Below are 26854 nucleotides of genomic sequence, written 5' to 3' on the forward strand. Positions count from 1 at the left end.
GGATTCAAGAGTGGCCAGTGAGTAGCGATGGCCGCTCCTTGGTGGGCTCTGAAAACATACAGGAGAGGTAATGAATACAGGGGCCGGTTAGGACGGGAGGCTGCATCCAAGTCTGAAGGCATAATCCTAGATTGACCAAGCCTTAAAGGGCCTGGATGCTCTTCCAGGTGATAGGGTTGGACAGGGCCTTTTATTCCTTATCTCAAGGTAATGAGATATGGAATAAAAAATTTACTAAGGACTCAAATCTTAGAAACATGTCTGAGAAATGCAGTTGCATTGAAACACGGACTGCAGAACAGTATTTGTATTATGATGCCGTTTGTAGCTAAATAAAGTCTGGGAGCATGAGTGTGTGTGAGGAAGTGGTGTTTCCCATCGTAGAAAATGATTAAATATTTAAAAACGAGAAGTTAAAAAGAAAATCACTCCGAAAAGACTATTTCGTTATTTTCCTATACACATTTTTCTTCCATAGTTAAAACTATATTTCAGGGGGATTTGTTTTGGTTTTGCTGAATACTAACAGCTTCATGAACACCTTTTTAAGACGGCTAGCCAGTATTTCATAATGGAATCAAATAACTAACTATTCCTTTAATGGTCTGCGTTCATTTCCAGTATTTCAAATTTATACATACTGCTTTGAAACGTTTACGTAATTTTTTACATGAATTTTTTTAAGTCCTTAGGAGATATCAAGTGGCTTTCTGCCAGTTTTCGTTATTTGCTCTAAGATTTCTGCTTTAGGTTGTTTAGAACAATCATGGATGCAGCGTCAAGAATGGGTGGGGGAGGGGGGTGGAGACCAGGTGGGAGGCCCCTGGAGTCGTCCTGCTGCTTCCTTACTAACGTGTCCTCCTCCTCCCGGCCCCCACCCGCCAGCAGGCCGAGCTCAGGAGCTTGGCAACAACATGGGAGGGCAGCTCGGGTCCCCTTACAGACCTACCCAATCCCAATTTACATTAAAGTTGAGCCCAGGAGGTCGAGTCTGCAGTGAGCCGTAATCGCGCCACTGCACTCCAGCCTGGGTGACAGAGTGAGACCTCATCTCTTAAAAAATTCCAAGTCCAGCTCCCCCACCCCCGACGATTCGTAAGCCCCTTTAAGTGAGAAGCACTGATGTGGACCGGTGGTTTCCGCTGTGTCGCACATTAGGATCAGCTGGGAGCTGGACCGCACAGGCCACACCCCACACCAACCAGTCGGAATCCCGGCGACTGCCCCAAGCCAGCGGAACCTCTCCAGCCATGCCCACGTGCAGCCGCTTCCGAAGCCCGGAGCTCTAGAGGGAGCGGTGTCGGGGGGAACCTAACCATGGCCCGCGGGGCTGCGGTGGCTGCGGAACCGTACCCGACAGGCAGCGTCCCCGGCTCCCTAGGTCCCCGCTGCCCGTGTCGGATCTCGCAGTGTGCGAGTGCTGCCGAAGTAAGACGTCTCCAAATCGCAAAGGCCTGGCCGACATCTTCCCGAGTGAAGGCGCCAAACGGGCCTGGCGAAAGGAAGGGGGCGCCGGACACTGCCGAGGATCCGGCAGCACGCGCGCTCGCCCCGCCCCGCTCCTCGCGCTTGGGGCCGGGCCTAGCTTTGGGGCGCAGGCGCGCCGCGGCGGGGGGGGGGGGGGGTCGGCCGCCAGTGACGTCAGGACGCCGTGCGGGTTCCGTCCCCCACAAGCCCCGGCCCCCAAGTCCCGCGCGGGCCGGCCAGGGGCGGGGCGTCGGGCCAGCTGAGCTATCCCGTCAGACCGCGCCAGTTTGAATGAAAGCTCTACAAGATGGCGGCGGTCGGGGCCGAGGCGCGAGGAGGTGAGGCTGGAGCGCGGGCCCCTCGCCTTCCCTGTTCCCAGGCAAGCTCCCAAGGCCCGGGCGGCGGGGCCGTCCCGCGGGCCAGCCAGACAGCGACGTGGCGGTTCCCCGCCCGCCGCGACCCCAACTCCGGGACGCACGCTGCGGACGCCTACCCTCCCCCAGGCCGCTGACCCGCCTCCCTGCCTGGCCGGCTCCCGCCGCGGAGGTGGGCACTGTCCGAGCCCGGGGCGCTTCGGTTGCGGAGCGTGGCCTCTCCGCCTGCTCGGCCCGGCCCCCTCCGCGTCTCCCATGGCGGCCTCGGGCTTCGAGGCCGCTCCCCGGCGGTCCCCGGTTGGAGGTCCGGGGGGCACGGCTGCGACTGGCTCCTTTGTGGTGGTTCGAGCGCGGCGTGCGGCATGCGCCCGGGCCTTTGAAGTGGGAGGCGGGAAGCGACGCCCGCCGGCGTGAACATGACCTTAATATCAGAGGGGGAGAGTAAATCGGGGCGCCTGTGTGCTAAGGGGATAAGCGAGGAATCCCCCCCAAGGCGGACACGCTAGGAGGTTGAGTGCCTCGTTGGAGAATCGCCCAGAAAGTGGGTATTTGAGGTTGCAGCCTCTGGCTTACGGTAACTCTTTCACCCACCGGGAGCTTGGTGTTATTTCTGTGGACGCTGGGGGAATTGGGCACCGGGGAACTGGGCACCGAGCGCGCGTGGGTGTGGGCGCCGGGGGGTGTTGGTGTCGCGCACGCTTTGAGAGCCTGGAACTTTTCCGTGCGTTCCGGAATGTAAAGGTGTTTTCAAGCTCGTCTCCTCTCCGCTGGGATTATGACCTCATTATCCCTGAATTTTTCTTCTTGGAGAATGTCAGGGGTTACTGTGAACCAGCGGAAGGTGTTTGTGGTGGTCATGAACTATTTAATTTTGTCAGTGAAATCTTTTTCTGCATTACTGGAGACTGTCGAGGGATTGTCTTTTTTTTTTTTTTAACCACGTGTTTGCAGTTTTTCATGTTCACTTTTTTTTTTTTTTAATTTTCAAAGAGCATTTCCTTTGCGGGTTGTGTTTTGAATCCTCAACTAGATAAAAATGTTTAGGAAAAGCACACAAACACACCTTGGGTAGATAAGAGGAACCTCCTTTATACGTGATCCCCTTAATGAGGTCAGCTTAACACAAAACGTTCTCTAGTTTTTGTAGATGGAAGGGACTTATGGGGTCATTTCTCTCCCATCACTGTCCTACCCCCAAACGACCACTACAAAGCCAATCAGCCTCTTCCCCCACGTTTTCTGGAGGAAAATACCTTTGTCTTTACTGCTTTAGGATGGAATCGTTTGCAGCCAGTGAGATGGTAGAAATTATGCTTAAGGGTTTCTGACAATGAAGTCTCTGTGTGAGGTGGGGAGGATGAGGAAAGGGTGCCGGAAAAGTTATTGCCACTAACAAGTGTTCTCCCTTCCCTGAAATTACCTCAAAACACAAAAGGTGATCGCAACTACCTTGGAGAGCTACCAAGTAAAGCTTGAGTTTACTGATAGATTTTGTTTGGTAACACCAGTTTTCTCCATTTTTTTCCAGTGAATCTGACAGCCAAAAAGATTGAGACCTCACTAAAGTCACATAGCTCGGTGACCGAGCGATGGGTAGTGCAGAGGACTTTTGATTTTGTCAAGTGCTTACCATGACACTAGCCCTAACGACAAGTTTGTTCCATTTTCCTAAACGTGTTAATTTACACTTTAAATTCAGTGTGGTAACATGCTGCTTACAGAAATTTGAGGGTGAAATCTTCTGGAACACAATTAGTTTCTGGCTTCTGGAGGGTTGATGATGAGTATGTCTAATTTTCTTTGAGTTTAGTACATGGCTTATGTAAATTGAACACCGTTTTAAAAGTTTGGCTTTAAAAACAGTACAGTCCATAAGTATTACAAAATATCGATATACTCTCCATTTTTTTAATAACTGGAGTTTATTCACCTTGGTGATAATATATTGCAATATGGGTAAAATAATAAGTGGAATTAAAGCTTCATGCAACATTTCAAAGAGAAAACTAACATATAATGAGTTTGTAACCGCAGAAATATATTTTAATTAGATTTCAGTTCGTTTTGTCCAGTTAAAAAAAATGAAAGTTACGTGTTAACAAAGTATAAGATTGTTTTAAAGTGTATTTTAGATATGTTTTTAAGAATAAGTGTCCTAGAGATTTACATTTTATTAAAATAGTGATTGTAGTCTATGTAGAATACAATGAAAGTAAAAAACATTATCTCTGTTGACCTGCATCTGTATATAATCTTAAAAAAGCTTACAGACATGAAACATTTTCAAGTGACTTAATGGAAATTAACTGATGTCAGTTAAACGTAGTGGAATAGAAATCCATGAGAAAATCCAAGAACACCAATTTAACAAAATAGTTCCTTAATGTTTAAACTTTTTCTTGAAGACATGTAACTGGTTTCTTGTCATAGGAATTTTTAGTCTAAAATTGCCAGTTGAAAGATGGGGAATAGAGGTTTTAAGTTTCTCTTTTTTTGTTTTAATTGAATAGCTATTTCATTAGTAAAGAATTCTATTTTCTTATTGTAGCTTGGTGTGTGCCTTGCCTAGTTTCACTTGATACTCTTCAGGAATTATGTAGAAAAGAAAAGCTCACATGTAAATCGATTGGAATCACCAAAAGGAATCTAAACAATTATGAGGTGGAATACTTGTGTGACTACAAGGTAGTAAAGGTAAGGCAAATATCTAGCCCCTTACAAGAGACCTAATCAGACTTCAGTATTTCGTATTTCTGTAACATAAAAAGAACATTAAAAGAAAAGCTCTTCTTAATGTTTAAAATTCTAAGGCATGATAAATTTATATGTCCTATCATCTGTGTTGCCAAATAGCATTGAGAGGATTTTGAAGCATAAAGTGTTCTTGCATTAGAATATTTTCAGGTGCTCATATTCCTCTACATCCAACTCTTGATTATCTCCGTGTGGGTTACCAGAGCAAATGTTTGATCTCCAATTGTCTTTCGTTTTGTTCGTGGATCGTATTTCCCCACTATCACCTGAAATGAACCTACCGTTTCAAACCAATTTTAGTGTTACTGACTCTCAAGAACATCACCATTTGCATTTCCTGCCATCTTGTCACACTCCAGATTTAGTCAGGTTCTAGGTTATAATAGAATGGCCTGGATTGCAAAGTCATTTCCAGCTTTTGTTTAGTACCTTAGGACTTAAGCAAACTCGTTTCACTTCTCTAAGCCTTCCTTTATTGCTCTTGAAAAACGGCAGAGTTGTTCTCAAAAGATTTTTTGATCTAAACTTTATATTTTTGAGTAATTCATCTGTCTATAGCCTACCTCACTTTCCAAGAACTGTTTTGGTCATTAATCTACCAAATCTATCAGATAAGTGAATCGGGAATCTTGTTTAAGTCTTTATTTTCCTCCTTCATCTTCTATATTGAATCAGTCACTAAATCCCATTCTTTCAAGTTCTTTAGTATCACTGCCTTCCCTGCTCAGTGGGATCTTATGCCCATGCATCTCACCTGCACTCTCAGCATCCTTCAGCCCCTGAAACAGCCCCAGTCATCTGCCATCTCGGTTTACAAGCTATGGACTGACCAGTCCAGCTGAGAATATTATACAATCATGCATATCAGCCCCATTATAACTTATTTCTGTTCTCACACTGCTCAGTTCTACCTGACAAGCTTTTTATCTTGCTTGCTTTTCCCATTCTTGTCAGCAGGTTTTCCAACTTGTATTACTTTTCTGGGTTTCTTACTCTATCCATTTCTCATTTTCTGCTGAAGACCTCCTACCTCAATGAAAAATAGGATCTTTCATTTGTAAACTCTCAACTTACCTTCACCACCAGCTGTTCACACTTATTCTTACTTCCATAGGTGTCACCATTTTTCTTTTTTCTTCCTATCTACCCCCTATAGGAGTTTTTTTTTTTTTTTTTAAAGGCCCAGAGTCTCGCTCTTGTCGCCCAGGCTGGAGTGCAGTGGTGCAATCTCAGCTCACTGCAACATCCACCTCCTGGGTTCCAGCGATTCTCCTGTCTCAGCCTCCTGAGTAGCTGGGACCACAGGTGCCCGCCACCATGCCCAGCTAATTTTTGTATTTTTTAGTAGAGATGGGGTTTCACCATGTTGGCCAGGCTGGTCTCAAACTCCTGACCTCATGATCTGCCCGCCTTGGCCTCCCAAAGTGCTGGCATTACAGGCGTGAGCCACTGCACCCGGCCAGACTTTTTTTCTTCTCTGATGTCTTGTTTATATCAAGCTCTCCTTTTTTACTGATATATCTCAGTCAGTAAACACATTCAGATCTTCCCTAACCTTCAGAGATTTTCTTTGGCCTTGCCTCTCCACTCATGCAAGTGTTTTCTGTCTTTTTCTACTACTGCATGTCCCATTAATTTTTTTAACAGATTTGTTGAGATATAATTCACATGCTATCATACAACTCACCTATTTAAAATGTACAATTCAGATTTTGTAAACCGGGCACGGTGGCTCACGCCTGTAATCCTAGCACTTTGGAGGGCCGAGGCGGGCAGATCACTCGAGGTCAGGAGTTTGAGACCAGCCTGGCCAACATAGTGAAACCCCGTCTCTACTAAAAATACAAAAATTAGCCAGGCATGGTGGCGGGCCCCTGTAATCCCAGCTACTCGGGAGGCTGAGGCAGGAGAATTGCTTGAACTCCAGAGGTGGAGGTTGCAGTGAGTTGAGATCACCCCTCTGCACTCCAGCCTGGGCAACAGAGCGAGACTCAGTCTCAAAGAAAAAAAAAAAAATCCCACAGATTTTCTAGTATACTTTAGGAGTCAGTTTTAGAACACTTTTCATTATCCCAAAAAGAAACAGTAAACCCCTTAGCTACCACCTGTTACCCCCAGACTTCCTCAGTTACCCTTCTACCTCCAGCCCTAGGGCAGCCACTACATCTGTTTGTCCATTTGCCTGGTTGGACATTTCATATAAAAGGAATCATACCATATGTGGTCCTTTGTGATTGGCCCCTTTCACTCAGCGTGTTTTCAGGGTTCATTCATGTTGTAAAATATATCAATAGTTCATTCCTTCTTATTGCCAAATAATATTTCATTGTATGGATATATCACATTTAACTTATTCATCACTTTGTGGACATTTGAGTTGTTTCCATTTTCGGACTATTATAAATAAGGCTGTTATGAACATTCGCCTACAGGGTTCTGTGTGGACATAAGTTTTCATGGTTCTTGGGTATATACCGAGGAGTGGAATTGCTGGGTCATATGGTGACTCTGTGTTTAACTGTTTGAGGAACTGCCAGACTCTTTTCCAAAGCACTGCATTTTACATTTCCACCAGCAGTGTATGAGTTTCAGTTCTTCACATCCTGGCCAAAACATGATGTTATCTGACTTTTTGATGATAGTTTTCCTAGTAGGTGTGAAGTGGCATCTCATTGTGGTTTTGATTTGTATTTTTCTGACTAATGATACTGAGCATCTCCTGTGCCTATTGGCCGTTTGTATATCTTTGGAGAAATGTCTGTTCCGATCCTTTGCGCCTTTTAAAAATTGGATTGTCTGTTTATTCTTGTAATCATACTTCATATAGTCTGGATACAAATCCCTTATTAGTATGTGATTTGCAAAAATTTTCTCCCATTCTGTGAGTTGTCTTTCCACTTCCCATTAGCTTTTTAACCCACCTTATTCTGACTTGTGCCCCTCAGTGACCTTTTAGTTGTCAGATTTGAAGACCTTGCATCTTATTCAACTTTTCCCCATTTAACACTGTTGGCTACCTTTTCCTCTTTGAAACTCTCGTCTATGGAGAAATTGTCTAGGTTTAACATTTGCCCCTTATTTATAAGTTGTGTGATCTTCAGCAAGTTACTTAGCCTTTCTGTCTTTCAGTTTCTTCATCTTTGAAACAAGGATCATTATTGTACTATTCTCACAGGGTGTTACTAGCATTAAATGAGTTAATATAGATAGAATGCGTGGAACAAAGGCCAGCGTGGTAATTATACTATGTGAGTGCTTACTGTGATTATTGTTACCTCTATTCCTACTTCTTTTCCACCTGTTTTTCTTACTGTTCTTTATGAACCTCCTTTACTATCTCTTATCTCTCCTCTGAAATGTTGATAGTCTTCGAGGCCCTGTTCTTGGCCTTCTCACCTTGTAGTTGCTCTGTAGGCAGCCTCTTTCCCAGTGGTTTCTACTTGTATGTGTTTGGCTCATTCAGTCTTTCTGAGGCCTTGAGCCCTTTCTGGGCTTCATTGCGAACTGGATACCCTACAGGTATCCAAGCTCATATTCAAAACTGCACCTGTTTTCCTCCTTCATACCTGGATTTTGCACTAGCGTTCCCTATCTTGGTTAACAGAAACATAATTCTCCCACTTACCTAACCTCATGATTGCATATATCTTTAATTCTTCGTTTCTTTTTACTCTCTAAATCTAATGGGTTATCATATTATGTTATCTCTATCTCTCTGTCCTTTCCTGTTCATTCCTGCTGTGCTTTCACAGAGAGAATTAGTAATAGTTACTTACGGGTCTGTGCTTACATTAAGGGAGCTACCAAGATTCTTGTGTGGAATCCTGAGTGTTGTGTTTCAGTTTCAGATCATTTTTGCTGTTTAGTTTCTTCTTAGTCTTTCTCATCAGTTCATCCCTTTTCTTGCTTCAGAATAAGTGACCTTCCTTTGCTCTCTTATGTCCTCAATACCCCACATACATCCCCCATTTCTTCTGTCTGGCACAGATATTGAATCTCTAAGCCAGCATTACTTCAGCATACCTCTGCCTTTTTTCTTCTCTTTCTCTTTCTTTTACAAATTCAGAGTAGGTGAAGGATCTTATGACCTTGTCCTTTTCTTGTGTGACCACCTTCACTTAGCTCATGAAAGATACTGTCTCAATACCATAGTCTACCGTGCCATTATAGTTGTTTCTTAAACCTAGCTCTGATTGCATTCAAGCCTTGCTTTAGACCTTTTCATGGTTCCCTATATACCAGTCTCATCTGAGACATGTTAGCATAGGACCAAGGTTCTTTATCATCTGGCCACCTGCCACCTTTCCAGCCTCATCTCTTGTCATATATCCTATTTTCTGAAATTGAAATATTTATAGATCATTTCATTTAGCTAAGATGTACTGAGCACCTGTTATGAGCTAGGCACTGTTCTAAGCATTGGAAACATAGCTGAAGAACAGACCCAGCTTATATTCTGATGCCTTGAACATATCATGCACTTTTGTGTCCCCTTTCCTCATCCATTTCCCTCTTCAGAATACTACCATTTCTCTTCCCTGGACCGCAAAATCCTTCACAGCCTGCACAGTTCAGTGCAAAGGTCACCACTTATTGTAGAACCACCTGCCCTTCCTCACCTCCAGCAAAATTAGTTGATTTATGTTCAGGATTTACAAAGCACCATTCTTGCCATTACTCTAGAACTTGTCGCACTTTATGGTCTTGTTTGTATCAGATCTTCCCTGCTAAATCATCCACCATTTGAGGGCCAGGACTATGTCTCATTGTAGTCCCGGTACAGAACGGGTGTTTGGTCCATGGTCATTGAATTGAATTGTCTTTTGCTTCGGTCATGTTTCTAGGGCCTACATTCACTATTAGACTAGGCCTTCCTGGCTTCATGCTTAGATGATAGCAGCATTCTGTTGACTCATATCTCCTGTTTCTTTTTCTCGTATACTTACTCAACAAATATTTGAGTTTCTTCTGTGTGCCAGACACTGTGTTAGGCACTGGGAATAGAAAGATTAATAAGAAACTCCCTCACTATAAAGAACTCACAGCCTAGTGAGAAAGTTTGACAAATAAATAGCCCGTTGCAGTGTAGATGTATAAAAAGTGCTGTGGCAATCATCGTTAGAAGATCTGTGGGAGGTACACCTTGGATAGGTCACAGAAAGCTTCCCAGAAGTGATGTCGAAGTGGAGCCTGAAAAGGCGAGCATTGTAATTGACTAGGGCTTCTGTCTGGAGAATGAGGTGGTCGGAGATGGATGTGGGAAAGAAAGAGGTGAGTGAAGGATTTTTCAGCCATCCTAAGGCAATGGGGAGTTAGTTGGCAGGTTCTAAAGAGAGTGACACATCAGGTTTGTAATTGAGAGAATTTTCTCTCTGCAAAAAAGAAAGGGGATTGATAGGGAAAGGAATAACACGTGCATGGCTGCATGTTCTGAATGGCTGTCATAGTAACCAGACCAGAAACAATGGTGCTTGGACTAAAGTATTAACGATGTCAAGGAAAAGTAGGTGCACAGTTCTTTTGTTTTTTTAAAAAAAAATAAGGATGTGAAATGTATGTCTGTGGCTTGTGGTCACAGGGTTGGGTGGGGGTCTGGTAGTGAAGGTGCCAGGTCTAGGAAAATACAGGTTTCTGACTTGGGCAGTGTTGTAGACAGTATTACTGTTCACCAGGAATACAGGGGTGGGAACTAGATTGGGTTTGGGGACCCATTTCCAGTGGGTTTAAGTTCTACTTAAAACGTACTCAACTTTCTTGAGTACTTTCAAAATGTACTTTCTTGAAGACATTTTAAGTGGAACTTAAACCAACTGGAAGTGGGGCTCAAATCAGTAGTGAGATCTAACTAGAAACATAGATCCTAAAGTAATTGGCAAAAAGATAGAGAGGGAAGCCTTGGGAGTGGATGCAGTTTCCTGTTCATGAACTCAGCCAATATTTACTGGCCATCTACCATGTCCTGCACTAGGGGTTGGGAATCTGAGCAATGACTGATGTGAGGGTACGGTCCCTGATACTACGGAGTTTATCGTTCAGTGAGGGTAGAAATACCTTAAATACAGTTGGACAAAGTACTTATTGTAGTTGACGTAAGTGTTGATGTGACAGAAAGATCTCACTTATCCTGGAGAGACTGGGCAGGTATCCCTGAGGAACTGATGTTTCAACTTAGTACTAAAGGAAGAAAGGGATACGTGGGAGGGATTTCGAGGCAGAAGACAGCCTGACTTCAAGGAGTAGAAAGAGGGCCTTCAAGGAATAGAGGGTGTGAGTGGAACAGAGCAAGTAGGAGGGAGCACGTGAGGCTGGCGGGGTGGGCAGGCCCCAGAGTGTGCGGCTCCTCATAGGCCGAGGAAAGGATTTTGGACTTCCTCTTAAGGGCGTAGAGAACCATTTAGTAGTTTTAAGCAGGGGAGCAGCGTGCTGAGATGTATGTGTTGAAAACATGACTCTGGCTGTTGTGCCCTGAATGGGTTGAGGGTGGCAAGAGGCGATTGCAGTAGCCCAAGCAAAGCAAATGTGAGCAGAAAAGAAGGACTGAGGATGAGCCCTGAGGAGTAGGTGGGGACACTCATAGGAAGGACTGTCAGAGTCTGAGACACACTGGCAAGAGAGGTAGTCAGAAAATGGGAAGAGTTGGCCGGGCGCAGTGGCTCACACCTGTAATCCCAGCACTTTGGGAGGCCGAGGCGGGCAGATCATGAGGTCAGGAGATTGAGACCATCCTGGCCAACATGGTGAAACCCCGTCTCTACTAAAAATATAAAAATTAGCTTGGCATGGTGGTGCGCTTGCCTGTAATCCCAGCTGCTCGGGAAGCTGAGGCACGAGAATCTCTTGAACCCAGGAGGCGGAGGTTGCAGTGAGCCGAGTTCGCGCTACTGCACTCCAGCCTGGTGACAGAGCGAGACTCGGTCTCAAAAAAAAAAAAAGAAAGAAAGAAAATGGGAAGAGTAAATCATGGGAACCAGAAAAAAGATGATGTCAGCAGGAGAGTATTAAACAGTAGGTCAGAGAACTGGAAAGAATCCACTGTATTTAGTAATGGAGGGTCACTGATGCCCTTAGAGCACATCTGAGAAGAGCCAAAGGAATGAATTAAAGAATGAACCAGGCTGGGTGCAGTGGCTCACACCTGTAATCCCAGCACTTTGGGAGGCTGAGGCGGGCGGATCACCTGAGGTCGGGAGTTCGAATCAGCCTGACCAACATGGAGAAACCCCGTCTCTACTAAAAATACAAAATTAGCCGGGCGTGGTGGCACATTCGTGTCATCCCAGCTACTTGAGAGGCTGAGGCAGGAGAATAGCTTGAATCCAGGAGGCAGAGGTTGCAGTGAGCTGAGATCGTGCCATTGCACTCCAGCCTGGGCTACAAGAGTGAAACTCTGTCTCAAAAAAAAAAAAAAAAAAATTAACCGGAGGTAAGAAAGTAGAGTCAAGTAGTATGGACAATTCTTCCATGAATCCTAGCTTTCAAGAAAACGAGAGGGCTACATGGGTATAAGGGTGTTTATAATTTTTTTCAAGTTTTTTTGAAAAGACCATTGTGATAGTAATTTTTTTTTAATTTTGAGGAGGTATTATGCATGTAGTTTTAAAAAGTGAATGTTATAAAAGGTCAGATACTGACATCTACCCCATGACCTAGTTTCAGTCTCTCAGTCTTAGCAACTTAATATGTCTTTTAGAGATTCCCTACATATACAAAAGTTTATATCTCAGAGGAGGTTTAGTTTTATTTTGCTTTTTAAAAATGGAGCCTGTTTAAATGCTAGTGAGAACCAGCAGAGGGAGATACTGAAGAGACAAGAAGAATTGACCGAGGAAGTGCGTCTCTCTTTTCATGTCTGCATCCACCTTATCTCTAGCTCCATGGCCATGGAAGGCTGGCAGTTAAGGCAGTTAATGCCTGGTGGTTTCCATTTTCTCTTTGCATTAGTAACAAAGGTCATACATCACTGAAAGTAACACAGGAGGTAGGGGTGGGAACCTTGAGCAAAGTGGAGGAGGTCTGAAATAGCCAACTTGAGAAATGGAAAAAATTCTGTGGGGGCAGGAAAAAGGGTTGTTACTATTATGAATTCATGTGAAGGGTCAAGTTGAACTTAAAGGGTGTTAATTGTAGTAGTATTGAGTCTCAATGCAAGGTGATTTTTCTGCAGCATTATTGTTGCTACATCACCCCTTCATACAGAATAATTTCTGACAAAACTATGGGTATTTAAGATAGTTCAGTTAAGAACAAGATCCTCTGTACACATTGATGGACATGCACATAGCTTAGTAAGCTGAGCAATAAATATTGCCTATAGCTTTGGTTTCTTAAAGTATACAGGTACTTTTGTGTTTCGAGAACCACCTCTATACCGCGTGGCACAAATTAATAATAGTCCACATCTGACAATATAGTGATATTCCTGAAACACTGATTGAACCTAGAGTGGTTAAGAACTAGAATAACAGAAATCATTATACTACAACCTGTATTTGAGAGATCAGGAAAATACAGCTCTAAGAAAATACTTTAACAATCAATGTCATGTGGCTCACTTTTCAATTCTGGGTCTCTAACCCAACTATCACAATTCCTACTCTTACTGGCATGAAAATTCAGTGATTTTCCATTGACTATAATAGTTCTCAGACTATGCTCCCATGGAACCACTGGTGTTTTCATAATCAAATTCCAGTTATTTATTTAGAGACAGGGTCTCACTCTGTTGCCCAAGCTGGAGTGCAGTAGCCTGATCTTGGCTCACTGCAGCCTTGACATCCCAGGCTCAAGCGATCCTCGCATCGCGGCCTCTTGAGTAGCTAAGACCACAGGCATGTGCCACCACATGCTGCTAATTTGTAGAGACAAGGTCTCACTATATTGTCCAGGCTGGTCTCCAACTCCTGGGCTCAAGCAATCCTCCTGCCTCAGCCTCCCAAAGTGAGCCACTGTGCCCAGCCAGATGCAGGTTATTTTAACACTGATATTGAATATGATGATTATTTCAAAATTGGCAGAAAAAATTACCTAGTGGAAAGACAAATTTTTTTTGTACTTTGTCTTCTCATATGTTTCATTTAAAGTTTTGGTGTTTGCTGCCACTTGTTGGCCATAGACAGCAGGTGACAAATATTGAGAAACTGTGAATTGTTACCTCCAAGTTTATCAGCTTGTATTTCCTTTAAGAATTCATACAGTTATTGTTGTGATTTGTATATTACATACCTTTTGGTACTCCTATTTTTTTGTTATACATTCAGAAACATTTAGTCACAGCCTAAGATATGGTGGGCAGTTGTGCTCATTTGGGGGCTATAAAAAATAAGATTCCATCCCTTCCCGCAAATAACTTAGATTTTAAATTGGAAATTGGAACAAAAAGGAGTTGACGGTGATCAGTTCTTCTTGGGTATGAGAGACAGGAAAGACTTCATAGAAGAGGTGATATTTACACTGTTTCAAAAGATGAGACGAGCATTCATTGGAACAGTGGGAAAGGCCCTCCTAATTAGGGAGAACTTTGTGAACAAAGCAGCAGGGGCATCAAAAGGCCTGGCAAGTTGTTCATTGTGGCCAGTGTGTGTTGGGTGAATGGGGCCATGATGGAAGATGGAGCCAGAGAGGCATCAGGGAACAGTTCCAGAGTGGCTTGCTTTCTGAAAAGAGGAACTTTGAACTTTGTTCCCTAGGCAGGGTGGAAACCATTAACAGTTTTTAAGCAAAATAACAACAGGATAACTGGTTCTGTGGATTTTTGTTTTTACAAAAAAAACTCCGTAGTAAAGAAGGATAGAGTGTTTGAAGCTGTAAGTCTGGAGTAGGGAAACTAGTTGGAAGATTAATGTTTAAGAATGCAGGCAAGAATTGTGGGCCTGAAGTGACTAACCCTATAGAAATAGAGATGGACAGGAAGAAGTCCATCTCTAAAGAAACTTAGTGATGATTGGATTGAGGAGAAGAAGGAATTGAGATAACCTGGTTTCTGGCTTGTGTGAGTAGGTGGACAGGTAAGATTCACCATGATAAGGAATAAAGAAATAATCTGATATGGAAGGACAGTGGTGAGTTACATGTCGATAGGTTGCTTTAAGAACCATCCGGTAGGCTATTGGATATATTGGGCTGCAGATAAAACTTGGAGAGTCATCAGCATATAATTATTAGTTAAAACTCTGGGGTGATGAGGTTGTCCAAGGAGATCGTTTATAGTAGGAATTCTCTAAACCCGGAATCTAAATATCCTGAAATTACCCAAAATGTTTTATATGTGGTTTTTTGTTAGAGAAAAGTCCATCGCTTTCATCAGATTCTCCAAAGGGATAAACAGGTTCATGTGAAAAGGGATGCCAGACAGGGTCCTGAGTGTCTCCATCGTGTAAGTGATGGTCAGGGGAAGCAGTCTCAGCAAGGAAAATACAGAGGAGCAAGAAGGAAGTCTGAGAAATGGTTAGGTGGTGGCTGCCGCCTTAGAGAGGTAAAATAAGAGAAGGGCTGAAGAGTCCGTGGGTTTGGCAATTAATAGATCTGTAAGATTGTTCTTAACTAACAAGATGGAGTTAAGTGTACTTCATGAAGCTCCCCTAGAGGCACCATGGTTTCTGAGAACTTTAAGAACCACTGGCCTACAATAAAGTTCAAGTGTCTCAGCGAAGTGAGTGTTATGGTTGTTTAAAATTTGTTCTTGCCTTACCATGACAAGTTTTAGCTTGTTTCAACATTCCGAACCTTAAAGCTAGACAGATCCATCTTTTCACTATTTTTTAGATACTTCATGCAAATCTTAGCTCCCAGCTTTTGCCCATGTTTTTCATCCTGCCATGTTCCCTACTCAATCACTGCTCTCACTCCTTCAGAGTGTAGTGTGTACTGCTTTCTGTCTTCCCTTTTCTCATTGTCTGAGCTGCATTGATTTCCCTCCATATTCTGGTGATAATGCCTTAGGTTGCTACTTATTTCACATTACTGCTGCCTCTTCCCTAAGAGATTTCACTCCTAAAGGCTAGTAATATATTTCCCTGTACCCCCTAGTGACCAAACGTTCATATACTTATTATAGATCCTAAAATATTTGAATGACTTTAACTGACACTGAAGATAGTTGGGGGAAATGTCTTTTTTTTTTTTTTTTTTTTTTTGGAGACGGGGTCTCGCGCTGTCACTCGGACTGGGCTGGAGTGCAGTGGCTTGATCTCAGCTCACTGCAACCTCCGCCTCCCAGGTTCAAGCAATTCTCCTGCCTCAGCCTCCCAAGTAGCTGGGATTACAGGTGCCTGCCCACCATCATGCCAAGCTAATTTTTTGTATTTTTAGTACAGATGGGGTTTCACCATGTTGGCCAGGCTGTTCTCGAACTCCTGACCTCGTGATTCACCCGCCTTGGCCGGGAAGTGGCTTTAAAAAAAAATTCATATGATGTATTCCAAATTACATAGGAGTGATTTATGGATCATTTTTGCCACTGGGATTCCATTTCTATAGGTAATCAAGAGTTGATTACATATCAGAATAAGATATTGATATAATAAGCTTATGAACTTTTTGGCCTTTATTTGGCATTTTAGCTTATTCTTAAAGTGGTTTTCTGTGTAAAATCATTTTTCAAAGTGGAAATATCTTTTCTGGATTTAAAAAATAAAATATGCTTATAAAATAAAAGTCAAGTCTACCAAGTTGAAACAAATCTTACTAATATTTCTATGCTAGTCTGCTATAAGCATTCATGTTTTATAAGCATATTTCCTGTTCATAAATTCAAGTAGGTACCAATGTGATTAGCATACGAAACTTGGTCATTTAAAATGCAAGTGATTCACTAAGATTAAATACAATTAATTATTTGGGAAATAACTTCAGTGGCAGATGTTTTTAGTGTTCCTGGATGATTTAACCATTGACTTAAAGCCATCATTTCTATTTCTTTGATTGTTTGCTGGGAACACTTGGCATAACCCAGGGCTATGGTAGGAAAAACTGTAGCCAAAAAAAGAAAAAGGACCAGGGTTGCATTGCTTTATTCTAGCATCTGAAAAATTTTAAATGTTTAGAATTAAGGGGAGTAGAAAAGTTAGATGCTGCCAGTTGGATCTTGTATCTGCTAGAGTGTGAACAGATACCCACTAACAGCAGTCCTGAATTGTAGCGGTCACCTGAAAGGAGGAAGAAATCCTTAGGCTTTAGTGGGGCTCAATTTGACAAATACTAAAATATACATCTAGGCTTTTTTTTTTTTCCTAGAACCGCAATATATATTTCCACAGAATTACAGTTTTTGTGCATTTCTGCACACCATGTAATCACATTTTTTAAGAGAAGAAAACTTTTGACCAATTTTCAAAAGAAAGCAAAGTTTTTAATTCACAAAGATTACTGCTTGTTGAATAGAATATAATGAAACAAAATATTAAGATGGAGATAGTGGGGATAAAATAAGCCCACTCCTGGCTGGGCACCTGGTTCCTGCACAGCTGCCTCATGGTGTCCCTCAGCCCAATTTGTGCCTCAGCAACATGGCAGATATCACATGGCTTAGACCTTTCGTCATTAATGCATTATGACTGTTAAAACAACTGTCATGGACATCTGTACTTTGTAATAAAAACTTTCTTAAAATTTTCAGGGAAAAGCAGTTATCTCAATTAACAAGATTTTTCAGTATCTAAGACTTAAAATGATAATGTAACTGTCCAATGCAGTTTAATCACCTTTTTATTTTAGAAGACATTTTATGATCTAATGTTACCCCTTGGGCATGTGGCTATATATTATTCCAGAAGAAAAAAAAAATTACTGAGACTTTACTTCAAAATTTGTTAGACACACTTAACTGTGTTTTTTATCTTTTATTTTTTACTTTTATTTGTTTTGTTTTGTTTTTGACATGGAGTCTCGCTCTTTTGCCCAGGCTGGAGTGCAGTGGCACAGTCTTGGCTCACTGCAACCTCCTCCTCCTGGGTTCAGGCGATTCTCCTGCCTCAGCCTCCCAAGTAGCTGGGATTACAGGTGCCTGCCACCACACCCGACTAATTTTTTGTATTTTTAGTAGACAGGGTTTCGCCATATTGGCCAGGCTGGTCTTGAACTCCTGGCCCCAAGTGATTCACCCACCTCTGCCTCCCAGAGTGCTGGGATTACAGGCGTGACCCACCGCGCCCAGCCTGAACTGCCTTTTTAAAAAGAAACTTAAACGTGGCATTGCCTTACTTTATGGGAGGAAAACATAGTCATTGGAGTGAAAAGACAAGATACCATGGTGCCTTGTTGCCAAGGCATCGTGGCCAACAACAGTCTGAGGGATAAATTAGAATAGTTGCTCTTAGGTGGCTTGAGTGCCTGCTACCTAATCCAGTCATGGGTGAGTCTAAATAAAATCAGCATTCTCTAGAAGAGAGCTGTCCAATAGAAATGTAATGCAAGCTGCAGATGCCATTCAACATCTACTAACCACATTGAACAAAGTAAAAAGAAACAGCTGAAATTGCTTTCAAGAATGTATTTGATCCAATATATCCAAAATATTATTTCAACCTGTAATAGTTTTAAGTTACTTAGTGTTCTTTTTTTTGTATGATAGAAAGTCTTCAAAATTCAGTGTGGGTTTTTTTTTTTTTTGCTTTTTTGTTTGTTTGTTTGTTTTGTTTGTTTGAGACTGAGTCTCGCACTCTGTCACCCACGCTGGAGTGCAGTGGTGCAATCTTGGCTCACTGCAACCTCTGCCTCCCAGTTTAAAGCGATTCTCATGCCTCACCCTCCCTAGTACTGGGATTACAGGCGTGCACCACCACACCCAGCTAATTTTTGTGTTTTTAGTAAAGATGGGGTTTTCCCATGTTGCCCAGGCTGGTCTCAAACTCCTGGGCTCAAGCGATCCACCCACCTTGGCCTCCCAAAATGCTGGGATTACAGGCATGAGCCACCGTGCCCAGCCTCAGTGTGTATTATATTTTAAGCATATCTCAATTCAGATTGGCCACATTTCAAGTTTTCAGTAGCTGTATGTGGCTAGTAATAACTGTATTGGACAGTTCATCTCTAGAACATCTAGAGAATGTGTGCCCATGATGTTGAGAAATGAGTTCCCTTGTGTCTGGTGTTTGATATTAAGTTATGGACGTTAGGAATGCCTGAATCTATTGCTGGCCAAGTAAGCCACTAACCTAGTTCATAAAGAGTTAGCTTTGGGACCATCTATTTCCATGATCAAAATAAATACATCTGGGTTTAACCTGAATCACCATTTAGTAACATAGTCATCAGTTTCAGTACCTTTGTCTTTTTCCAGGTAAAACTCTTTAGCCTCTTATCAAACATGTTATGCCACATCTAAATTCCATATTTTATGTAATATAAGGAAAAATAGTTTTATTTGTATGATTTATACTTCATGTGTTAGGAACCTGTGACTACATGTTCTGAACTGTTAGTAAGAAAAACGGTAATGGATACCTTACTCTTTAAGATTTTTAATTATTTTTGGTAAAACTGGGAAATAGCCGTCTGATTTGCATTTTATTTTCTTTTGTATTTTAAGGATATGGAATATTATCTTGTAAAATGGAAAGGATGGCCAGATTCTACAAATACTTGGGAACCTTTGCAAAATCTGAAATGCCCGTTACTGCTTCAGCAATTCTCTAATGACAAGCATAATTATTTATCTCAGGTAAAGAAAGGCAAAGCAATAACTCCAAAAGACAATAACAAAACTTTGAAACCTGCCATTGCTGAGTACATTGTGAAGAAGGCTAAACAAAGGATAGCTCTGCAGAGATGGCAAGATGAACTCAACAGAAGAAAGAATCATAAAGGAATGATATTTGTTGAAAATACTGTTGATTTAGAGGGCCCACCTTCAGACTTCTATTACATTAACGAATACAAACCAGCTCCTGGAATCAGCTTAGTCAATGAAGCTACCTTTGGTTGTTCATGCACAGATTGCTTCTTTCAAAAATGTTGTCCTGCTGAAGCTGGAGTTCTTTTGGCTTATAATAAAAACCAACAAATTAAAATCCCACCTGGTACTCCCATCTATGAATGCAACTCAAGGTGTCAGTGTGGTCCTGATTGTCCCAATAGGATTGTACAAAAAGGCACACAGTATTCGCTTTGCATCTTTCGAACTAGCAATGGACGTGGCTGGGGTGTAAAGACCCTTGTGAAGATTAAAAGAATGAGTTTTGTCATGGAATATGTTGGAGAGGTATGTTTCATTTGCCACATAGTAAATGATGGACATGTAAGGTTTATACTTTTGGAAAATTACCTTTTTATCTCTTTAACAGGTACTTGGTACATTTTGATATTTTCATTTGCAGATATGTAGAAATTTATTCAGATTTAGGAGAAGAGTTCACTGGCATATTTAGAAATAAAAAACTTTTATATGAACAAAAAATATATGTTAAATTGATATAGTCATCTTTCAACAAATACACATTCCTATTAGTCAAACCTAGGATTTGTAAAATTTAAAATATGACAACTGTTTTTACCCAAAAGTCCTAAGAAGAAACTCAGATGTAGCACATGCTGCTTTGAAACTTGAAAGTTTTAATTTACTTCATCTATTTGACCAAATATGATTAAATGTAGTTGGCAGAACTCTATTTTGGATCAACATGAAAGATACTATATTTATGAGTTTTGTAAAATATACACAAGCATTTATTGCATCCATAATCTGTAACTTACTTTTGAACTGTGAAGACCATTCTCAAAACTACCATACAAATACTAGCAAATTTATTTGTATACAAATCATATATATATGTATATACATATATAAATGTAAAAAGTATTTGCCGTGTGTCACATACTATTCTAAGCACTTGATGTATTCACTAATCCTCTCCAAAACTCAGTGAGGTAGTACTATTTCTTTTTTTTTTTTTTTTGAGAAGTAGTACTGTTATGTCCATTATTATAGAGAAATTGAGCACCTTGCCCAAGGTCACACAGGTCACATAGTAATAAGAACCGAGATTCAAAGCTCTAAAATCAGTAGTCTTCACCATGGCACCACACTGCTTCAAACTGAAGGGTAGGTTGAGCTGTGACTAGAAAGACACAAGCATGGCTACATATCTGGAGTTGTCAACTCTGGATTTTTTAGTTGGAATTGGGTCACCTATAATTATCTGTATTCATCTATAATTCTGAAACTAAATTAGATGTCTGTTTTGATTCTTACACTTTTAGACAGTGGTAGATTATTATAAATTGTTCAGTATACAAGATCTTGTATAATCAAATTACTCTTTTTGTTAACCAAAATTTTTTAAGTTGCATTCTTAACGAGTGCAGCAGCCAAATTTGGTTGGTAATATAAAGTACTTTAGACACTTTTGGTTTCTTAAGCTGAGCGTGTCATAAAACTTGTGTTCTTAAGAGCAGAACTGTAGATGACGATCTTAGACTTACAGAATTGCATGAAAATAACATATTCTACAAAAACAAAACCTTCCATTCCAAAGTTAACATAGCTTCTCCCCTGTATTTTTAACAATTTTCCATTTGTAACTGCATATATATAAGTTACAGGAAAAATGTGCCTGGATCATATTTAGAGCATGTACTTGCAGATTTAGTCCTTAACATTCAGTTGTGTCCTGTAGAGAGCTATAGTTGTATAGCTTTTTGAACATCCTAATTATAATGAAAGTAATGCAGTGTTTCAATGTACTGCTCAAATCCTGTTTAAAAAGTCATAAATCAACCAGGTACAGTTAATCCCAGCACTTGGGGAGGTCAAGGCTGGAGGCTCACTTGAGCCCAGGAGTTCCAGACCAGTGTGGGCAACATAGTGAGACCCCACATCTCTATAAAAACTAAATCATTAGCTGGGCATGGCGGTATGCACCTGTGATCCAGCTAGTCAGGAGGCTGAGGCAGGAAGATCGCTTGATCCCAGGAGTTAAAGGATGCAGGGAGTCATGATGGCACTACCGCATTCTAGCCTGAGTGACAGAGTGAGACCCTGTTTAAAAAAAAAAGGTCATCAGTCTTTTGCATTATCATTTTTCTTCCCCTCATTTTCCCACCTCTTTGCATCTGAGTCTCAGTTTGTGTGAATGTTTGCTTTGATGACACCTTAATTTCTTACTTTTTAAATATTTGTAGGTATTCGCATATTAGTAGATAGGTAGATGAATGCTTCTTTGGTTCAGTAGCTACATAATATACTTACAGTTTTTTCTGTTTAGGTAATCACAAGTGAAGAAGCTGAAAGACGGGGACAGTTCTATGACAATAAGGGAATCACGTATCTCTTTGATCTGGACTATGAATCTGATGAATTCACAGTGGATGCGGCTCGATACGGCAATGTGTCTCATTTTGTGAATCACAGCGTAAGAAGACATACGTAAATTTTACACACGACTAACAATTCAACCTAGTACTAGTTTCCATAGCTAAAGAATAATTCCCTTTAAACTACATATCCTTTTAACATTTCCAAAATATGTATTTTATAAGGAGGGCAGCTTCTGTTAAGTTATGGTATTATTGCTGTATTAGGAAAATTAAACATTGAGGTGCCTACCAAATATTAATAGGGTGTATTTTACAGGAGTCTTTACATATGTTACTTCATTTAAACTTTCTAGTAACTTTGTACAGTAGGTATTATTTTCATATTATAATGAGCAGAGCAATTAAGAGGTAAAATGTCCAAGAATTACACAGAACTGTGTCTTAATGGAAGTTAACATGACTAAATTGTAGGATGTACAACTGAAGGTAAATGTATTTTCTTAAAATGTAAACATGTTAACTTTTTATAAAATTTAAAGATTTGTAGAGTATTTATTAGGGCTATTTTTCTAAATTATAAATTAGTATTCTTCCTTACCTTTTAATGTCTGAAAGCTCTTAGAATACAGCTGGCACTTAACTGCAGAATTCTGGACTCTATAAATAATTTCCAAAAATTAGGGAAGTTAATAATTTTGGGTTACCTACTAAGTACCAAGTGGATAGTAAAACATTAGGCTTGTTAGGGTGACATTATCTGCATTTTGTGGATAATAAGGACAGTGTGTGCCACAAAGTTATATAGCTGAACATATAAAGGAAGTAGACCATGTTAAACTTTTGATGGATTTCATAGTAAGAAATTGGTGTATGATTAGTAGAGAGCTTCTGGTCCCTTGTTTGTTGATTAAACATTGAAGAATTTTTTTCTTAATGATAAATTCGAGATACTCTCAAAATAGAGATATTCTATCCAGGGCCATCAAACAGTTTTGATTCCTTAGTATGACTCACTACATCTTTTTTCTTGCATATTCCGTAAGTTTACTGTAGTATTCTCAAAACATTGAAGAGTTTGGACCAAAAATTCAAGCAGTGAAACTCCATGCAGTGTAAAATTTGAGTTCTGTAGTGCAGATTTGATTTTTTAAACACAGTTATTCTAGTTCTTTTAAAGTATATGCCTTACTGAAATAGTTACCAGTGAAATAATAATGTTATCTGGGATTTGTATTGAAATTCTCCAGGAAAAAAAAAAGTTGGGACTAGAGGAATAAGATTGGCAAGCATGTTACTAATTGTTGAAGCTGTATAGTGGATACATAGGGATTTCTTACTTTCTCTATTTTATGCTTGTCTGAAGTTTTTATAAGGGAAAAAAATCTTTTTAAATGTGCATGCCTCAAAGACCTCTAAGCAATAAGCAACTTAATTTCCAGTGGAACTTTAACTAAATCTCTAGGAAAGTAAACATTTTATATGGTATGTAGAAGGGCTTGTTCACACCGTTTGTACTTAAATGGGTTCTAATGTTCCTTTTTAGTGTGACCCAAATCTTCAGGTGTTCAATGTTTTCATTGATAACCTCGATACTCGTCTTCCCCGAATAGCATTGTTTTCCACAAGAACCATAAATGCTGGAGAAGAGCTGACTTTTGATTATCAAATGAAAGGTATGCTTTTCAAGTACAGTTTCATTGGTGTCAGTTTCAATATGAAGAATCAAATCAGACTAGGAAGAGACCTTAGATATTTGAACCAAACCTAATACTAAAGATGAAAAGTTGAGGCACTAAGTTTGTCATCCTAAGGTACAAAGCTAATCCAACAGCTAATACTAGAACCCAGGTCTGCCTGAGCTTCAGCTGAGGAATGGTTCTACATCGTATATTTTCAGAACTTCCATTTTGGAAACTGATTTATTTATTATAGCATCTTAATACTGTACTGCTTGTTTTTTGTTTTTGTTTTTTAATTGTGGGCTAAGCATGCTGGCTCCTGCCTGTAATCCCAGCACTCTGGGCTTGAGCCCAGGAATTCAAGACCAGCCTGGGCAACATGGTGAAACTCTGTCTCTACAAAATATGAAAAAACTAGCCGGGCGTGGTGGCGTGTGCCTGTAGTCCCAGCTACTCAGGAGGCTGAGGTGGGAGGATGGCTTGAGACAGGGAGGTTGAGGCTACAGTTGAGCTGTGAATAGCACCACTGCACTCCAGCCTGGATGACAGAGACCCTGTCTGAAAAAAAAAAACTATAAGCCTACATTTTTGAATTTTTACTGAGAGATGTATAGTCAAAAGATTGAAAATATTTAAATCACATACAAATTTATTCTATTCCTACTTGAACCTGGCTTTTAAAAAGAACATTTAATTCTATTTGCTTTATTGTGACAATATAAATGTTTTCTTTCCTTTAAGAATGATGGCCTTTACATATTGTCATTGCTTAACCTCTTACATACTGTGCTTTTATATACGGTGTGAAATGAATGTGTATTAGATATTCCCAGTAAGTTTCATCATTTCAGAAATCCTTTCTGACAAATATGGGCTAATAACATAAAGTTTACCTATTATTAACCCACACCATCCTTTCAAGACAATTCATTATGATTTCACTCTGAATATTAACATTTATTTGTAAATATTTCAAAGGGAACTAACTACATTTCCTTGGGAGTTAACTTACTCTAAGGGTCTTGACCATGTAACTACCCTCTAACACTGATAATAAAGCTAATATAATAGAAAATTTGAAATTTATTCTAAATTGTCTTAACTCTCTTTCTCCTGTATTTCTTTTTCTGTGTCTTCAGGTTCTGGAGATATATCTTCAGATTCTATTGACCACAGCCCAGCCAAAAAGAGGGTCAGAACAGTATGTAAATGTGGAGCTGTGACTTGCAGAGGTTACCTCAACTGAACTTTTTCAGGAAATAGAGCTGATGATTATAATATTTTTTCCTAATGTTAACATTTTTAAAAATACATATTTGGGACTCTTATTATCAAGGTTCTACCTATGTTAATTTACAATTCGTGTTTCAAGACATTTGCCAAATGTATTACCGATGCCTCTGAAGAGGGGGTCACTGGGTCTCATAGACTGATTTGAAGTCGACATATTTATAGTGCTTAGAGACCAAACTAATGGAAGGCAGACTATTTAAAGCTTAGTATATGTGTACTTAAGTCTATGTGAACAGAGAAATGCCTCCCGTAGTGTTTGAAAGTGTTAAGCTGATAATGTAATTAACGATTGCTGAGAGATCAAAGATTCAACTTGCCATACACCTCAAATTCGGAGAAACAGTTAATTTGGGCAAATCTACAGTTCTGTTTTTGCTACTCTATTGTCATTCCTGTTTAATACTCACTGTACTTGTATTTGAGACAAATAGGTGATACTGAATTTTATACTGTTTTCTACTTTTCCATTAAAACATTGGCACCTCAATGATAAAGAAATTTAAGGTATAAAATTAAATGTAAAAATTAATTTCAGCTTCATTTCGTATTTTGAAGCAATCTAGACTGTTGTGATGAGTGTATGTCTGAACCTGTAATTCTTAAAAGACTTCTTAATCTTCTAGAAGAAAAATCTCCGAAGAGCTCTCTCTAGAAGTCCAAAATGGCTAGCCATTATGCTTCTTTGAAAGGACAGGATAATGGGACCAGGATGGTTTTTTGGAGTACCAAGCAAGGGGAATGGAGCACTTTAAGGGCACCTCTTAGTAACATGAATTGGAAATCTGTGTCGAGTACCTCTGATCTAAACAGTAAAACAAGCTGCCTGGAGAGCAGCTGTACCTAACGATACTGTAATGTACATTAACATTACAGCCTCTCAATTTCAGGCAGGTGTAACAGTTCCTTTCCACCAGATTTAATATTTTTATATTTCCTGCAGGTTCTTCTTAAAAAGTAATCTATATTTTTGAACTGATACTTGTTTTATACATACATTTTTTTTAGATGTGATAAAGCTAAACTTGGCCAAAGTGTGTGCCTGAATTATTAGACCTTTTTATTAGTCAACCTACGAAGACTAAAATAGAATATATTAGTTTAGGGGGTGGGAGGGTTCCAACATAGTATTCAATCTCAGGAAAAACTATTCTTTCATGTCTGATTCTGAGATTTCTGATTGTGTTGTGAAAATGATAAATGCAGCAAATCTAGCTTTCAGTATTCCTAATTTTTACCTAAGCTCATTGCTCCAGGCTTTGATTACCTAAAATAAGCTTGGATAAAATTGAACCAACTTCAAGAATGCAGCACTTCTTAATCTTTAGCTCTTTCTTGGGAGAAGCTAGACTTTATTCATTATATTGCTATGACAACTTCACTCTTTCATAATATATAGGATAAATTGTTTACATGTTTGGACCCTCAGATTCTGTTAACCAAAATTGCAGAATGGGGGGCCAGGCGTGTGTGGTGGCTCACACCTGTGATCCCAGCACTTTGGGAGGCTGAGGTAGGAGGATCACGTGAGGTCGGGAGTTCAAGACCAGCCTGGCCATCATGGTGAAACCCTGTCTCTACTGAAAATACAAAAATTAGCCGGGCGTGGTGGCACACGCCTGTAGTCCCAGCTACTCAGGAGGCTGAGGCAGGAGAATCACTTGAACTCAGGAGGCGGAGGTTGCAGTGAGCCAAGATCATACCACTGCACTGCAGCCTGGGTGACACAGTAAGACTGTCTCCAAAAAAAAAAAAATTTTTTTTTTTTTTGCAGAATGTGTCAACAAAAAATACTTTCTTAATGGCATTTGTGTTTTAAGAAAAATCAGTCACATAGTGTCAGTGTTAAGAAAAGGTCGTAGGTTTACAGGTTGCCCCCAGTGGCCATACTTTGAATTGTGATTCTCACGGGTTTAAAGATGTGATTTTTAAAAAATCAGTGTTTTACCATCTAGTTATTTGATCTTGTCCACTTTTTTGTGTTCAACAGAAGTGTAAAACTGGAAAGCAAAGAAAAAAAGACTATTTTCAGTAAACATG

General features: G+C 40.4%; 2 protein-coding genes across 5 annotated transcripts in view; one reads left to right on the forward strand and one right to left on the reverse strand.

Moving 5' to 3' along the window:
- Positions 1-1634: 1634 nt before the first annotated feature.
- SUV39H2 (SUV39H2 histone lysine methyltransferase) lies at positions 1635-26850 on the forward strand. 2 transcript variants are annotated; one of them, XM_031015390.3, is made up of 6 exons: positions 1635-1805; positions 4390-4535; positions 19120-19791; positions 21794-21940; positions 23389-23518; positions 24664-26850. In XM_031015390.3, the coding sequence occupies exons 1-6, from the start codon at positions 1775-1777 to the stop codon at positions 24768-24770; spliced, it is 1233 nt and encodes a 410-aa protein (XP_030871250.1). In that variant the 5' UTR covers positions 1635-1774; the 3' UTR covers positions 24771-26850. The 2 variants fall into 2 exon arrangements, with proteins under 2 accessions (XP_030871250.1, XP_030871252.1); XM_031015392.3 differs by lacking the exon at positions 4390-4535 and having other exon boundaries at positions 1675-1805.
- DCLRE1C (DNA cross-link repair 1C) overlaps positions 19886-26854 on the reverse strand; it is a 56774-nt gene continuing 49805 nt past the window's right edge. For all 3 annotated transcript variants that reach the window (XM_063709678.1, XM_063709681.1, XM_063709679.1), the window contains one exon: positions 19886-21567. In XM_063709678.1, coding sequence (XP_063565748.1) covers positions 21533-21567 — 35 coding nt within the window. In that variant the 3' untranslated portion in view covers positions 19886-21532. The remainder of the gene's footprint in view (positions 21568-26854) is intronic.

The sequence above is a fragment of the Gorilla gorilla genome, chromosome 8 (assembly GCF_029281585.2).
Source record: "Gorilla gorilla gorilla isolate KB3781 chromosome 8, NHGRI_mGorGor1-v2.1_pri, whole genome shotgun sequence".
NCBI lineage: Eukaryota > Metazoa > Chordata > Mammalia > Primates > Hominidae > Gorilla > Gorilla gorilla.

Coding starts and splice junctions, on each gene's coding strand:
- SUV39H2 (XM_031015390.3), top strand. CDS start 1,775: ATGGCGGCGGTCGGGGCCGAGGCGCGAGGAG. Junction 4,536..19,119: donor GTGACTACAAGGTAGTAAAG/GTAAGGCAAATA, acceptor TTGTATTTTAAG/GATATGGAATATTATCTTGT. Junction 19,792..21,793: donor TCATGGAATATGTTGGAGAG/GTATGTTTCATT, acceptor TTTTCTGTTTAG/GTAATCACAAGTGAAGAAGC.